This window comes from Callithrix jacchus, chromosome 11 (genome assembly GCF_049354715.1).
Source record: "Callithrix jacchus isolate 240 chromosome 11, calJac240_pri, whole genome shotgun sequence".
Lineage (NCBI taxonomy): Eukaryota > Metazoa > Chordata > Mammalia > Primates > Cebidae > Callithrix > Callithrix jacchus.
In genome coordinates this window covers 42,058,843-42,077,074 of record NC_133512.1, presented here as the reverse complement: position 1 = coordinate 42,077,074, position 18,232 = coordinate 42,058,843, and the positions used below count along the sequence as shown (strand labels likewise).

Sequence of the window (18,232 nt, the reverse complement as noted above, 5' to 3'; positions counted from 1 at the left end):
CTTAAACCATAAAGAGAAAGCATTTTCCAGTAAATAGATTGGAGGAAAGTCTAACTATATCAAGCAGTGGTGAGAACCAGGGCAACTTGAATTCATTATACATTATTCATGAGTATAATTCAATAAAACTTTGGAAAACAATTTCGCATCATCTATTAGACCTGACAACCTACATAGGTTAGAACTATAGAGAAGTCCTTGCACATGGGCACAGGATACATGATAAGGTCCATACTAGTAATGTTTCTATCAGCAAAAAATTAGACAACAAATTTCCATCATCTGTAAAATTATGATATATACAGTAGTGATTATGAACAAACTATAGCTGAGTAGACTTATATGAATACATTTCCTCAAATATACTGTGTAAAATAAGTATGCTGTCAAAATATATGCAAAGCATGGTTAAAAATCATAAACAAAGCCAAAATATTCCTTAGGAAAAGATGTTACACAACTATAGAAAAAAGCAAGAACACAAGAAAAACAAAGTTTGGGTAATGTTTATTCATTCGGGGGATAACACTGGAAAGGAGACAGTTGCAGTGTGACTGGTGATGGTCTAATTATACCAGTAGTAGACACAGAGGTATCCAAAGTTCCTCAATAGTTTTTTTAAATTCTCAATGTGTATTCATGGGTTCCCATCTTGATTACCAAAAACTAGCTTCAAGAGCAGAAACCATCCATATTTCAGATACAATTATTGTAGAATTGGTAAATTTCACTGATTACTAGCTTGTTGTCTATGAAAGCCAGAATATTAGATGGGAAAGTAGTACCACAAGAAAAGAATTCAAAGCATTAAGTGACAAAAAGCTTCAGGCACCTTAAACTAAGAGCAGTGAAAAGAGATCACAAGTGAAAATAACTTTTTGACTGATTCCATCACTCGCCTTGCCATCTGCTATGAATAGATACAAAAGATGTTAATGCCAGAAGGCATATATTCCACAGCTGTTTTCATAGTAAGAGACCTCTGTTCACAAACATGAATCCTCAATTTTGTGGTATTTTCTGAAATTCAAAGTATCAAAATGATGACAAGTATAAACAAGCTGGTTAGTGGCCTGCAAGGCACAGCTACCTGGGAAGCTTGTCGTAGGAGACATCATTTCGAAGTTATCAAGTACAAGTGTCTCAAGTATTAGTAATAAGCCCTGAGTGGAAGCTTAACAGCTCAGCACCAACCACAGTGATTACATGTCTCTCAAGGTAATCTATCACTGTATTTCTACATGTCACTGCATGGAAATCATTGATACAAACCATAAAATGTGAAATAAACAATCCCACCTTTACAGTTTGCTTTATGTATAATACTATGATACATCCAAACAACAGGCACTAACATGCATTCCTCCTCAGGCATCTGCATTCTAGCTAATTATGACAATGTGCAACAGAAATTCTCCGAGCATACAATTATTATTTTATTTAGGTGAGTTGTCTTTATTGAAAGGTTTAATCAGTGTTTTCAGAATGACATCTCCAAAGCTAATCATTGGGAATTGTAAGATTATTTCACATTTTTAATCACAGAATACTTCCAATCTCTTTCTGACAAACTGAACTGACACAATTTACCCAATATAGAAAAGAAGTATCTTAGAAAAAACTCTATTCATCTTACTGTAGCATACCACTAAAAGTGAATATGCAGCAAAAACAAAAAAAGAGGCCTTTATTTTATGTGCTACCTATAAATTTCTAAAATTTGAATAGTACCACTTACCTTTATTATAAAACTATTGGGAATATACTAGGATGTGAAACCTTATTTCATGTTACACTGTATATATACTCATTCATCTTTGACCTACCCTTTCCCCAACTTCTCTTGAAGGAAATTAATACAACAGAAACACAGGAGTGGATAATTTGAAATAATTAAAGCAAAGCAAAAGTTTTTCACATAGTAGCTTCTCCAGCATCAAAAATAGATGAGTTTCACCTCATCTCCATAGCAGTCCACACAACAGCTCAGTCCTTGCTCCAGGCAATTTAACTTTTGTTAAAATCAACCTGGATTTCCTCTTGTGGATAATACTATGGCATCCAATAAGGCAGGAAAGAAACCTCTTATCCCCATGCAAAAGCCAGCAAAAACCATTATCTTACCCCAATACAGGAATAAACACTGACCTGCAGTATACTGATCACAATAAACAAGTACAAGTGATTATTAGCCCATGGTCAATCCCACTTAACATCACATTTCCAAATCCACGTTCAAAAATCTACCAAGTGATCCGGAAAATGCAAATCAAAACCACAGTGTTATACTACCTTACTCCTGCAAGAATGGCCATAATCAAAAAATCAAAGAACAAATGTTGGTGTGAGTGTGGTGAAAGGGAACCATTCTACACTGCTGGTGGGAATGTAAACTAATAAAACCACTATGAAAAACAGTGTGGTGTGGAGATTCCTTAAAGAACTAAAAGCAGAAGTATCACTCGATCCAGCAATCCCACTACTGAGTATCTACCCCGAGGAAAAGAAGTCATAATATGAAAAAAATACTTGTACACCATGTAAACAGCAGCACAATTTGCAATTGAAGAAATATGGAACCAGCCCAAATGCCCACCAATCATTGAGTGGAAAAAGAAAATTGTGATATATACATAGGTAATGGGATAGATATGTGTAATGGGATATGTATGTGTAATGGAATATGTATATACATATATATATATAAATATATATAATGGAATACTACTCAGCCATAAAAAGGAACAAATTAATTGTAATCACAGCAACCTGGATGGAACTATAGACTATTCTAAGTGCAGTAACTCGGGAATGGAAAACCAGGCATTGTATATTCTCACTCATAAGTGGGAGCTAAGCTATGAGGATGCAAAGGCATAAGAATGATACAGTGGACTTTGGGGACTGGAGAAAGAGGGTGAGGGATAGAAGACTACAATTTGGGTTGAGTGTATGCTGCTCAGGTGACGAGTGGATCAAAATCCTACAAATCACCGCTATACAATTTACTCATGTAACCAAATGCCACCTGTTCCCCAAAAACTGTAGAGAAACACTTTTTTTTTGAATCTGAGAAGTGATTTTTTCATCTCTATTTTGAAATGTGCCCAAAATATGTGACAAGCTATAGAAGTAGGTAGCAGAAAACTATCTTCTTTCTGAGGTACACATATCAACTTAAAGAATTTTCAAAATGTTATCAGTATAGTCATGTTGCAGAATCCAAGAATTACAGACATATATCATCAGTTCCTAATCATATAGATATAATAAAGATGACTCAAATACTTTCTAACTAAGACAACTCAAGTACTTTAAAATATTTAATAAAGCAATGTGGCCAGGGGCAGTGGCTCACACCTATAATTTCAGCACTTTGGGAGGCCAAGGTAGGTAGATCATCTGAGGTCAGGAGTACAATACCAGTCTGGCCAACATGGTGAAACTGTCTCTACTAAAAATACAAAAATTAGCCAGGCATGGTGGCACATGCCTGTAACCCCAGCTACTCAGGAGACTGATGCAGGAGAAGCTCCTGAATCCAGGAGGCCTAAGTTGCAGTGAGCCAAGATCATGCCAAGGCACTCCAGCCTGGGTGACATAGAGACTCTGTCTGAAAAAAAAAAAAAAAAAAAGAAATGTGTTTCTTCCTACATAAGAAATGATGTCTATATAAACCTTTGGTTTTAAGACTTTTGTAACATTCTACCACTACTGAAGTTCTTTTTAATCTGTTCAAGAAATAAAATATCCAGAGCCATTTTTAAGCTCACATTATACCCAATTGCTCATTAAATTATAAAGACAAATTTCTACCTTATTAAGAAAAGGAATGATGACAAATCCATATACATAATATTATGGCCAATTATGGTCTCTTTTAATAGGCAAGACTATTATCCTGCCACAGTAGTTCTCAACTGGGGAATTGGTGGTAGTATAAACAAGGATCCTGGCCAGGTGCGGTGGTGCACGCCTGTAGTCCCAGCACCTGAGGAGGCCAAGGCAGGCCTGAGGTCGGGAGTCAAGACCAGCCTGACCAGCATGGAGAAACCCCATCTCTACTAAAAATTCAAAATTAGCTGGGTGTGGTAGCACATGCCTATAGTTGCAGCTACTCAGTAAGCTGAGGCAGGAGAATCACTTGAACCTGGGAGGCAGAGGTTGTGGTAAGCCAAGATGACGCCACTGCATTCCAGCCTGGGCCCCAAGAGCGAACCTCCATTTCAAAACAAACAAACAAACAAACAAAACAAAAGGATCCTGCTTACCCTCCTACAGTCAACATGACAGTCCCCCCACCTACAAAGCTGATCTTACAAAATGTCAACTGCACCAAGGTTGAGAAACCCTGTGCCATAATTATGTTCCCAAAAAAAAAACCTAAGGTTGGAACCTAACTCCAAGATGCCAATTTCCCTGTTTCCATAAATATTAGAAAAGCGACCCTGTATAGGGAGAGAGGCTTGTTTTTTGTTGCTATGCAGTAAGATATACCATGAACCAGTGCTTACAGAGTCCCAGGCAGTTAAAACTTAATAAATACAATTGTCGGCCGGGCGCGGTGGCTCAAGCCTGTAATCCCAGCACTTTGGGAGGCTGAGGCGGGTGGATCATAAGGTCAAGATATCAAGACCATACTGGTCAACATGGTGAAACCCCATCTCTACTAAAAATACAAAAAATTAGCTGGGCATGGTGGCACGTGCCTGTAATCCCAGCTACTCAGGAGGCTGAGGCAGGAGAATCGCCTGAACCCAGGAGGCGGAGGTTGCGGTGAGCTGAGATTGTGCCATTGCACTCCAGCCTGGGTAACAAGAGCGAAAACTCCGTCTCAAAAAAAAAAAATAATAAAATTAAATAAATACAATTTTCATGGGTCATGGCAAGCAAGTCAGTGACCAAGCTGTCATCTCAGAGCCTTCGAGGCATATGGGGAGGTGGGGGAGGGCAGCAGCACAGGGATTCAGAGAAGAGATGCTAGGCCTATTATCAGAGACAAGGAAGGAGCAACTGCAGAGGTACACAAAATGCATTTGCCTTCTTACCTCAGGGCTCATATACTATCCAGTCAGGTCCAGGCAATCCAGTTACCCAAACGTTTTTAACAGTCTTCCTCTCTATCTCAATGCCTTCATCCATATCATTACTATAGCTTCCAAACTAATTTTGTTTTCCTCACTTTCATCCTCAATTTCATCATTAGTTGGAAAAACTTGCTTTTGGGAATAATCAAACCTAAGTAGAATTCTAGGAACCTCCTGGATTTGTAGCAAGTTGTGGATTATAGAAATCTCATTAACTCAATTTCAATGTTAGTCTTTGATTAAAAAAAAGAAAGAAAGAAAGAAAAGAAAAGATCAATTCCCCCATTACCTATACAATAAAATTTAAGGCAGGAGATCAGAGGATTAATGAATTCAGACATATTACATGTGCCACAGACACCAAAAAGAAAAATTAATGTTGTTCTGTTCAGTAGGAAGCTGAATATATAAGGTCTGGAATTCATGAGGAAGGCCTAGGCATAAGAGAGCTGAGAGATACCTCTACACCAGTGGGAGTGAAAATGCGTGCATGCAAATGCATTATGGCAAGTGAAAGAACAGTCTCAGCAAGTTACAAGCTGCATGATTTATATAGAATTTTTGAAAAGAAAACATATCACTGGTTGCCAGGAATCAGGAGTGGGTGGTAGGTCTGAATGCAAAGTCATGCAGGAGGGAATTCTCCAGAGCATTAGAATCACTCCACATCCTACCTGTGGTATTGGTTAACAAGAATCTGCATATTTAAAAATTGATAAACAATACAACCGAAACAGTGAGTTTTACTATATGTGTTAAAGTTAATAAAGCATGAGTGTGATTTAGGTTTCTCAGAGATAGTTTAGCGATAACAGAAGTTAAAGGAACCATACAGAGGATATGAAGAGGCTTCTGAAAAGAGGTGATCAAAAAAGTAAGAAAAACAAGAATTACAGAAAATCGAGAAGCCAAGGTAGGACGAGAATTCCAAAAAGGAAATGCTGGTTAAAGAGTTCAAATTTAACAAGGACTCATTGTTTCAACCCCAACTGGTACAGTATAATTCGATTCTGATCATAACCACCTAGCGTTAGCAGAGACTCTACAAATTAAAGAATATAATCTCCAAAAAAAAAAAAAAAAACTGCCTGCTCTTCAGACACCATCCACAGATGAGCCACGCACACTTCTGATCAACTTGCTACAAAATCCAGGAGGTTCCTAGAATTCTACTCAGGTTTGGTAATTCCCAAAAGCAAGCTTGTCCAACCAATGGTCTGCAGGTGGCATGTGGCCCAGGATTGCTTTGAATATAGCCCAACAAAAATTCATTAACTTACTTAAAACATGTTAAGCTTAAAAATATTGCAAACATCTCATCAGCTATCATCAGTGTGAGTGTAACTTATGTGTGGCCCAAGACAATTCTTCTTTCAGTGTGGCTCAAGGAAGCCAAAATATTGGAACCCCCTGACTAGACCAACACACCAAACTCAGGAAAATGATAAATTTATAATTATGGTTTTAATTACAAAGGATACAACTACCAAATGAAGACACGCAGGAGCGAGGTCTGGGGAAATCCGAAACCTTCCATGCCCTGTCTCCGTGGAATCAGGGTGCATCATCAGTCTTCTAGCAAGCCACTGTGTTCAATAACCGGGCAGCTCTCCTGGACCAGGGTCCAGAGTTCCAGGTTTCACTCTATAGGCATGACTGATTCAATCACTGGCCACCTGGTTAAACTCAATCTTTATATAAAGACCCTTCCTGACTGAAAAGGCCATTTCCACATGAAGACCCATTAAGGGGAAAGTCCTTATTTAAAAGGGAGTTGGGTGAAGCGAAGGAGAGACACCCAACACAAGTGAAGGAAAACAGCAAGCAAAACTGTCTTGGCTTGGGAGCTGTAAGGGTAGAGACAATTTTCCCTGAGAAGTTGTAACAATCAGCTTGGCTTCATGAGTTTAGAGTTTCATTTAACATTACTGCAGAATCTATAAAACTTCAAGCCAAGAATTAACGTAAAGTTGTTCCAAGTTGATAAAGCCCTTTCAATCTCTGACAGAAGGAACACAAATCCATGCCTCAGAAACATACCCTCATCCCATGTTAGCAGAACTCCTTATGATAAAGTCTTGCCAAACATGGGCTTACAACACAAATTATAGAACAAAGGAGGAAACAAATTACGAGCAAAAGTACACAGAAATCAACAGTGAATTAAACTACCAAGAAGTGCTAAAGTATTATGTTCAGAGATTAAAAGGCAATAGAATATCAAAAACAGAAAGGGGATTAATCATACATGAAAAAGCACAAAATGGAACTCCAAATAATCAAAAAATGTTTTAAAAGTCCATAAACAAGAGATTAGGAAGAGCTATAAAAAAAAAAAGAGAGAGAGAATTAGGAAACAAGTTACCTAGGATGCAGCATACAAAAACAGCAATATGAAAGAACTTAAGACATAGAAGACTGAATAAGAGTGTATCATACATAAAGTATACCTAAGGGGAGGGGAAAAGAGTTATCAGGACCAGAAATGGGGCAGAGTCAAAATTCAAATTAGACAATTCACATTTTTCTAGAATAAAAATATGAACCAAAGTTTACAAAGGACAATAAATCCGAAGCAAGGGAAAAAAGGATCTAGACACATCCTAGAGACTAACATCTAGAAAAAATAAATTATCTTAAAGGCATTCAGAAAAAAAGGCCAATTACTTTCCAAGGAATACAAATAGGTTGGTTAGTCTTCTCAAAAACAGCATAAAATCTAGGAGACAGCAACAAAACCTAGTTTGTAAGTAGTGAGGTGGGGAGGAACTGTAGACTTAGAATTTTATACCCAAACTATCATCATTTAGGTAAGACAGAAATAACCCTGATGAAATTTTGCTCCTGGCCTTATGGAAGCCATCTTGCCTCCCCACAGGGCCTGACAATGAAATACAAATTAAAAGAAAAACTGTGACACTTTTGAGCTCTTCAACCTTAATGCCAGCCATAATCCCTGACATCTGAGTCTCTTGAGGCAATCTCTTTAACAGTTTAGTTTTTTTTTTAATTAAACAAAATAGAACGTAAGTTAAAACAGAGTTATTGTTAACCTATATAACCTACCCCTTCCCAAAAAATAATCACAGTGTAACTTTTTCAGGAAATATGTCAAAAGGGAACTTTAGTAGAACTTGAAAATACCTAAGAGGAAAAATAATCAGTTAAGGAGTCTGTAGAAAAGAATCTAAGATAACAAAAGGTGATAAGTTAAAAGGAGGCATGGAAACCAGTCTGAACAGTGTGTTCAGCATTTATGTTTTTATGACTGTAAGTCAGTACAGAGTGAAAGAATTGGCAGGATGCAGTGCCTGGAGTTAACTGAGAATACTGGAACACTATCCTAATATTAATTTAAGAAAATTTAAAACAAACCAAAGAGGTTACTGCGTGTCTGCAATTGACAACTATAGAGCAGACTCTTCCAGATTAGCTGAATCTAGCCTTGAACTTAACAACTTTCAAAGTTGTATATAACCAATAGCAATGCAAAACAATTCATGCCTATATACATGCAAAGAAATTCTGTCTCTTGGAATTTCAATTGACTCCCCCATGAAAAAGTCAGTTTTCTGTTTTAATTCACTTCATCCTACCTGATTACATTGTATAAATGTTTTCTTGGATTCTACTTTGAACCAGTTTTAACATGTGTCTGGTTCTCTCATTAATAAACATTAAAAAATTCTTAAATATGGATGTATATCAAACTCATGATTTTACCCTTTATGTTTTAACACCAACAAAACAAGGCAATGTTTCTAATAGAAACTGTATTTCTGAGGTTTACAACTTTAAGCAAGTTGTAAAGTTTTGTTCTGAACCAGGTTCTTCATCTAATCAGAAACTTACAGATTTCATTGAAATATAATGTTTCATTTAAAATGCATTGTGATTGAATCTTACAAATTGTATTCTGATTAAGAAACAATTTAATAGGAACTCCCTCAAATCTGCAAAAAATAACTGCTTTATATTTTAATATGCATTATTAACTCACCTGTTAGACAATGATGTCCTTAGCATATAAATTGGAGCAAGATAAAAGGCCTCTTTTGCCTTTTAAGATATACTACAAGAATCACTTTATGAACAATCGCTCAGAAATGCATTCTAGCTTATTACTTAACAAAAAATCCCAAATGTGTGCAATTATTATAGTGAGTTTGAGTGATAATTTTCCAAAAGGTAACACAGGCCAAAAAAAGAAAATTGTGTGTAATATAATATGCATTGGAATGAATGTCCATCTACCAAATTGTATTGTCATCCCTAAGAACTTACTCAAATGTGCCAAATTTACTCAAATTCTTAAGTTGTAAATCCTTTGCGTCTTTATGCCTTCTCACCCCCCTTGCAACTGATTACCTTGCCTCTACCACAATTGAGCTGTCTGGAGAAGTGGAAGGAGTCAAGGAGGAAGCACAAGAGCCAGGGGAAAGTTTTGTGTTCTTTAATGGTTCCTGGACCACAAGTTTCACTACCTTAAGTACCATTTATCCTTTTGTTCAAAGGCAAAGAAAATATTTCATTTGGTATATAAAATTCTTACACAGTTTTAAATTTAAAGTGAAATTCATGTTGCAGAAGGAAGAGATGGAGTTACAGAAAATTTTCTATGGCAATTCAAACACACATGGCTTGTTGAAATGAAGTTATACAGTGTCTTTCCTAAACAGGTTTTAAAGAGAAAAAAAAAAGCTTCCTGGGTGCCCTGATGGCTAGGAAGGCTTGCCTCCTGTTGGTCTATAATCTTAACAGAAACTATTACTTAGATGTTATAATTCATCTTAAAATAATATCCTTTAAGTACTTAGTATTTTAATAGTTAACATCATTTCCAGTCCTGAAATAACCTTACAAGTATTCATTTCTTTATTTTCACAAGTAGGGAAATGAACTTAGAAATTGAGCAAGTTAAAAACATGACATCACTAGTAATTATAAAGACAGATCTGGGTCTAGGTCTGTTCAACTTCATAGTCTATTTCTATTATACAATACTATTGCTTCGCAATAAATTTCACTAAGTCTCAAATTTAGACTGCAAACAAGTTTAGTATCTATTACCATATTTATACCATTTTACTTGGTAATAGAAGGTAAAAAATAAACATGCTCCAAATATTACAATAGGCCTTTTGCTATCCTGTGTTTATTTTGGTGAAACAAATGGAAACAATTGTCATCTCAAGATGATTTACTTTAAGGGCTATGAAAATGTAATATAGTATATACCAAAAAACAAACCTCTTCTGAAACTTCAACACAAAATTGAGTACAATGAACCAGATTATATATATACTCTTTACTTCTGAGAGATTTCTCAGGCATTTTTAATATAACTGCATTTTAATTTTCATTAAAGTTTCATTTATATCTATACTGTAATAGCATTGCTACATTCTTTTCCAAATATCTCATAACACATTATGGTAGATGACTATAGCAAAAGATATGTTCCAGAGCAGTCTTAAACCGCAAAGTTCCTAAAACAAATCACCATAACATCTTGAGGTCATCATGCACATTTTAAGCAATGACATTTAAACAGAATTGTATCAAAATTCAGCAAATCAACCACACTACAGTATTTGTCCCTTCTATCTTGTCTCAAGTAGAAAGACTTACCCCATGTTCCTTAGCAGCTGTGACAACTTTAAGGAGGATATCTTCCTCAACAAATGGCCTCACAGCATCGTGGATAATCACTATTTCTGGCTTAGAGAGTTTACAGTTGAGCTGATCTTCTGCCAGTGCTTTTAGTCCATTGAAAATTGACCTGTGGCGGGTCACTCCAGCTTCGACCAGTGAGATGCGTTTATGCTGATACTTCTGAATAATACTTTTCATTACTTCCATGTTCTCTCCAGTTACTACCACAACAATGTCCTTTATCCAAAATACTCTAAAAAGAAAGAATGTATACATTTCATAAGTTAATTCTTAGACAACTAAAGTAACAAAATTGAATCACTAGCATTGGTATATTTACATAGGGAGATTAAAAACTATAATACGTCAGTCTTAAGCATTTTTATTATATCTAGTTAAGAGGTTAATGAAAAAGAATTGGTGAGCAATTAATACTAATGCTCTAGTGTTTCACATTACATAGAATATTTTACATGATGTAGTATACGTATAGAGTCTAGTATACAGTACTACCAGATACCATTTTTTACTTAAGTTAAATTGGAATTAGAGTATCGTATGAGAAAATAGCCTATATTAAGAATATGCTTTTAAACTTTTTTTCCAAATACTTTTCCTTTCAATGAAATGATTCAAAGCACTTTTGAGATCCAAAAGTTGACTGTCACTTTCAAGAAGTCCACTGAGTTGGTAGTCAACCACTTGAATACCAACAAAGCTGGAAAACTTAGCTAACACAAGCCTTACTAAATATGTAACTTAAATAGGAGAAACCATAGTAATTAATATTGTAAAAATAAGGTTTAAGTAAAATGGAAAAGCTTACAATTCATGAAATAGGATTGTTCTATTAAGTCATATACAAAGCAATGTTTCTGTTGCAAAACATTTTCAAGACAGTCACATTCTGTCCCTCAGGCTGGAATACAGTGGCATGATCTCGGTTCACTGCAACCTCCACCCCCTGGGTTCAAATAATTCTCATGCCTCAGCCTCCCAAGTAGCTGGAATTACAGGCATCTGCCACCACGCCCAGCTATGGTTTTTATTTTTTTCCCCCAGAGATTGGGTTTCATCTTGTTGGCCAGGCTATCCTAGAACTCCTGACCTCAAGTGACCCCCCTGCCTTGGCCTCCCAAACTGTTGGGATTACAGGCATAAGCCAATCCACCCAACCTGTAAAACATTTTCTTAAAGAAGGACCTACTGACATATCAGACTTCAAGTAGTCCACATTACTGAGTTGCTGCTGCATTCAAGTCTGGCAGATTCGTGTTGAACACCAGTGCTAATGGAGACAAATGTCACTGTAGACTCAATATTCTACAGCCCAAAAGCCCAGACCAAGACAACTATCTCTGATCCATGATATATACTCTGAATAAAGACTTAATTTTTAAATTTTAGCCTTTGAGATTCTATACTTTCATGTTAGAACAGTTAAGTGTTTAGGATATTTTTAAAGATATGGAAGGGCCTGAAAATTACTGCATAGATTACCTTTACTGAAAATGAAAGTTAACATTGGGTTGCTTTGTTCAGTAATGTCCCCTATCTCTTGTTATTGAACAGACCCTTACCACAACCCAAAACCCCATTCTGCCTATAGCTAAAACAAGACTACACTGATGAATAAAACCAAGAGCTACTTTACATGTGGCACTGCCTTTTCATTTTAAGCACATTTCTTTAGTAAATGTTTACTGAGCACCAATACATTATCAGCATCAGCCAGGCATGGCTGCTCACACCTGTGATCCCAGTACTCTGGGAGGCTGAGGCAGGTGGATCACTTGAGGTCAGGAGTTTGAGACCACCCTGGCCAACAAGGTGAAAACCGTCTCTACCAAAAGTATAAAAAATTAGCTTGGTGTGATGACACATGACTGTAATCCCAGCCACTCGGGAGGCTGAGGCAGGTGAATCGCTTGAACACAACAGGCAGAGGTTGAAATGAGCCAAGATCATGCCACTGCACTCTAGGCTGGGCAATAGAGTAGGACTCTGACAAAAAAAGAAAAAAGCACTGAGGATACAATAGAAAAAAGCCCAGATATGAAACAAAAACACCAATCAATAAATGCTGATTGAAGCTGTCATTAAACAGAATGAATTCCAAGTTCAGGACAGCCTGTAGGCTGAGTAGCTGAAGAGTCTGAAGGACGGTTTGAGAGTGTTCTCTAAGAAAAGGGAGTTTGAACTGAAATACAAGGAGGGGGTTGCAGGTAAGCAGGAGGGGCGAGGAGTAAGGGAGAGAGGGGTGGTCCAAGTAGAGGCCATGGCAAGGTCCTCATGGGTTGAGAGGAAGCAGAGCCAGAGTTCCCCAAGCAAGGAGAAGGGCCCATGCAGAACCTGGAGGCCCTATCCTAGGGGTTTTAACCTTTAATCATAAAAAGAGGATAGGCACCCATAGAAAAGCTTTAAGCAGGTGAGTGCACTCACGCTAAAAGCCAATGCTCCCTCATTATGTTCTAATAGGAGTTTTTGGATAAACAGAATAATGAACCCAGAAAGATGTGCACTTCCTTACTCATGAAACCTGTGACTATGCTACCTTAAATGGCAAACAGGACTTTACAGAGGTGATAGATGATTTTGAAACCGGGAGATGGTCCTCAATTATCCAGGGGGATCCCGTGTAATCCCAAGAGTCCTTATAAAGGAAAGGAGGCCACAGGAGAGTCAATGGAGAAGATGTGATGACAGAAGCAGATGTCAGACTGATGCAGGGCCCCAAGCCAAAGAATGTGAGTGGCTTCTAGAATTATTTTATTTTTTGAGACAGAGTCTCACTCTGTCATCCAGGCTGGAGTACAGTGGTGCATTCTTGGTTCATGCAGTCTGACTCAGGTTCAAACAATTCTCCTGCCTCAGCCTCCCAAGTAGCTGAGATTACAGGCACCTGCCACCACACTTGGCTAATTTTTGTATTTTTAGTAGAGATGAAGTTTTCACCATGCTGTCCAGGCTGGTCTCAAATTCCTGACCTCAGGTAATCCACCCACCTTGGCCTCCCAAAGTACTGTAATTATAGGAGTGAGCCCCATACCTGGCTGGCCTCTAGAATTTAGAGGAAGGCAAAGAAATGGATACTCCCCATATCTTCCGAAAGGAATGCAGTTTTGCCCACACCTTGACACAGCTCTGTGAAACTGAGACTACTGACGTCCAAAGTTGTAAGAGAATGTGGTTTTGAGCCATTCGGTTTGTGGTAATTTTAATAGCAGCAATAGGAAACACAAGAGCATAAATTTTACTCTGACTGCAGGGAGGAAAAAGGATTCGGCAAAGAGAGAAAGGATACAGAGAGACAAAGGAGAAGGCGGCTGCTATAATCTGGGCAATGCAATGATGGTCGCCTGGGTACCATATGGAGCTTGTATTTGGGATTCTGGAGATAGTCTATTCTAGAGATAATCATCCACATAAGGAAGAAATAAGACAAGTATCACATAACAATAGCCAATATAAATTAAGCACTATGTCTTCAGTATTTTTCATAGTTTAACTCTTGTAATCTTTACAATACCTCTACACAATCTCGCAAATAAGAAACAAAAACATTAGAATATACAATTACATTTTTCCTATACTACCATCTCACTCTAAAAGCATTGAAGCAGTAAGAAATGTTTACCATTTTTCAAGATAATACATTACATTTTATTTCCTCTTCTAGAATGTAGGCTCTATAATAGAGACAATGTCTGCTTCATCCATTGCCTTACATCTAATGCCTAGTGGGTGCTCAGTACATATTTGTTAAATAAATGACCCTGGTCTGTCTCACCTACCAGGGGCAGTGTAACATCTTACAACACAGCATAGTCTCAAGAATTATGAAAACAAAGGAGGCTCTCATTAACCTGACTAGCTACAAATATATAAATAAGTCCAAGAATGAAAAAAGCATTCCCTCTGCAATGTGATTTTGTTGATAGTTTTGCTTCTAGGTATTTGACTCTCTGCTCTGATTTCTACATCCTAAGGCTCCTTGATAGCCAGGATTGCTTTCATGTTCCAGACACCTTGAGAGGATTTTAATCACAATCAAACAAAAATAATACCATTGGGAACTCCAAAGAATCATCTGTGGTAATTAGTATAGCCAATGAAAGTGATTCTAGAATGAGACTGGATGGGTTATTTTCTAGGCCTTTCATTGCAAATTTAGCAATTGCAGAACTTAAACTGCACTTGCAGTTTCAAATTAAAGTTCTCAGCAAGTGGTGACAGTTCTTCAATCCCTCTTACATGTGGGATTTCCCAAGGTTCTGGCTCCACTGCCACAGCTGTGACCCACAGAGTCATCTCTAGTATAATTGACAGCACTGGCCTCTCAGCTGTTTCCTCTTACTCTTATCTCAATACAATCCATTCTCACCACTTCTGTATGATCTTTCTCAAGCACACATCTGAGGTCATCCCTTGCTGGCTCTCGAGCAAGGCCCTTCAAGACCTGACCTCAGCCTACCTCATGCACATCATTTGGTCTCTTCCATTCCATCTTACTCTCATACCAAACTGCTCCCTGAAGGGAAGGCATCTCTCACACTCAGTTATTTGCATATACTGCTTACCTGGCCTCTCAACACCGTCCCCACCCCTCTCTCCCCACCGCACCTCCTCAGCTCCTGCCAGAGTTCTACTTACTCATCAGTTCTCAGTTCACAGATGGCCCCCTCCAGCAGGAAGCTATCCCACACTATCATTCTGGCTACAACATCCTTGCTTCTTAGCTTGCAGAGTGCTTATACACGCAGAGACTCTTTTGAACTATACTGCACTCTGTTTATAATCTTATCCTTCTCACTAGACTGCCAACTCATAGAAAGCAAAAACTAGGCCCCAGAACTTGGGGCATACTCAACTTCCAGTAACATAGTAGAAATAACACTTAAGATATACGGAACATTTGTTAGGTCCCAGGCAATGTGCAGAATATTTTGTATTATCTCAATATCCATATCTGCTCTCTAAAGCACATTTTCATCATCTCGGCTTTACACATGAGGACACAGGCAGTAATCTGCCCATTATCACAGAGCTCAGAAACTAAGGGACCAAGCTGTGACCTCAGTCTCACTTTGAAGCCTACAACTTTAATCTGTGTAAATGCACCAGCACTGTCTCTGAGAGGAAGGCATAAAATCCAGGAGAGAAAAAAATCCATTTGGATCATTGTATCTACAGCACTTCATTTATATTAAGGTTGAAACACATAACATTTCTGCTTTTATTGTCAAAACCACTCAGGTTTCTTACAGTTTCTTGCAACTCAAGCAGAAGTAGGCATTCTTTCATGTGTTCATTTAGTCATTTAACAAACACAAGTACCCAGCATTTGCCAGGCAGTATTCTAGATATTGGCCAGTCACTAATGAACAAAGACTGACAGAATTCCTGACCTCTCAGCCACATGTCAATAAATATATGTTAAATAAATTTGGAGAGGAGAATGCTTGAATAATTCAGCATAAAAACTGCTTAGATTTATAGAAATCTACTAAAAGCAACTATTTCATATATACTCCAGTTGTTTATTAGTGTGAAATTTTAACTTTTTAAAACAGGAGTTGTAAGTACATTTTCAACTAAATCGGTAGGATTTTTAAGGGAAGAGATTACAACTTGTCCTCTAAACTATTCACCTGTTACTTTTCACAGCATATTCTACCAGCAAAATTGGTTAAACTTTTAAAGAAATCAGGTTGCTACTTTTTAATGACTTTACATTGACTTAAATGTTAGAACGTGATATAGAAGAATTAAGAGGAAGATAGAATAACACTTCACATAGTCACTCCAGTATCTGTTCAATGAATTAATGCCCAATTTTACTAGATTGCCTTAAAATAACCCAAATTCTGTTCCATCAGACAGAAAACAGCCAAAGTAGACATAAATAATTACAGACACTTATGGCCTTACACATTTCCAACAATTGTGTGAGACTCTAAACAGAAAATGTCGTTTTAAACCAGTATTTCTCAAACTGCCAGTTTCAGGACCCATTAGAGTGTCATAAAACAAGTTTATATGTAATCCCAGCACTTTGGGAGGCCGAGGCAGGTGGATCACAAGGTCAATAGATTGAGACCATCCTGTCAACATGGTGAAACCCCGTCTCTACTAAAAATACAAAAATTAGCTGGTCATGGTGGCGCATGCCTATAATCCCAGCTACTCAGGAAGCTGAGGCAGGAGAATTGCCTGAACCCAGGAGGCAGTGGTTGTGGTTAGCCAAGATCGCGCCATTGCACTCCAGCCTGGGTAACAAGAGCAAAACTCCGTCTCAAAAAAAAAACAAGTTTATAGTAAGTTTTAATTTATGCAACATTGCTGCATAAATATAATGAAAATTAATAGTAAAATGAAAATGCATAACACAGAGATAAGTTGTTTTCATAAATTTTCTTTCAAATATGTTTAAGTGTATAATAAGTAATTACATGTTTGTCACTGAGCCATGAGGCAAAAATGTCATTCTTGTAACAGGTCACAAAAGAATTTTGGAAAACACTGTTTTAGACCTCTCTTCAGAGATAACAGGCTTATAAAGCTATTTTGGTCAGCAACCAAGCATACACCCAGTACTTGCAAATCTTTATAAGTACTGTTTGTATTCCAAAGGATTTATTCACATTCTTTTCTAGTTATAGAATTCAAAGTCTTTTACAGTATTAAAATTTAATAATGTAAAATCATAGGACTGAAAAACACCTTAAGTACCTTACATAGTGCCTACAGATCAAATATTTGCTGAATAAAGGGATCTAGTTTACCTCTTAACTGAGGACAAGTCCACACCAAACCCCCAGCAGCCTAATTCTGTCAAGTTCTCCTGAATATTTTCTTTCTAGCACATTCCATAGGCAAATAGGAACCTAGCCCTAAGCTCTGTTACACCTACAGACATTGCGGAAGAAATATAATATCTCAAAAGTTATTTTCTCCTGGAATAACGAATACTGTTTACTGGAAAACTTGGCCCAGTTTTAACAGATCAGCTGGGAACAGAACATTTTAACAAATGTTTTATGAAACAGATGGGAAAGATCAGGCCCTGTTAACACCTCTGAAGCCCTCTCATCCAGTCTGCAGAAGTTTGGCTGCAAAGGGACAGTGGCAGCTGTTGCTCATTGCCGTGACAGCCTGCACAGAAACTTGGCCACTGGATTGTACTATGGACCTAATTCATAGACTTCTGTTTCTCCATACCGACCCTGACGTTTTAGCAGCAAAATATTGAATTGGCATGAGGAGGCTGGCTCTTGGATTATCTTTGCAATGTCAAGCCTTCCTACTATGGCCCATGAAGGCTGCCAGTTGTCAGGCCTTAGCCTACCTGCCTTAGTCGTAGCACTTATTTTGAAGGCATTCCATGGGGTCTTTTGGAAATGTAACACTGATCTGTAATCATCTGACCTGTACAAAATACAAATCCCATGATTCAGACTTGACCCTTTCATTAAGGAAGCCTTGAGACA

The 18,232-nt window shown here is 37.6% G+C and overlaps 1 protein-coding gene across 13 annotated transcripts in view; it reads right to left on the bottom strand.

Moving 5' to 3' along the window:
* The window catches only part of CRPPA (CDP-L-ribitol pyrophosphorylase A), a 337,573-nt gene that overhangs the window by 310,775 nt on the left and 8,566 nt on the right, over window positions 1-18,232 (bottom strand). For all 13 annotated transcript variants that reach the window (XR_008473356.2, XM_054237213.2, XM_002751545.7 and 10 more), the window contains exon 2: window positions 10,719-10,995. Coding sequence is in view for 12 of the 13 variants with exons in the window: in XM_054237213.2 (XP_054093188.1) it covers window positions 10,719-10,995 (277 nt within the window). In the remaining variant the exon portion in view is untranslated. The remainder of the gene's footprint in view (window positions 1-10,718; window positions 10,996-18,232) is intronic.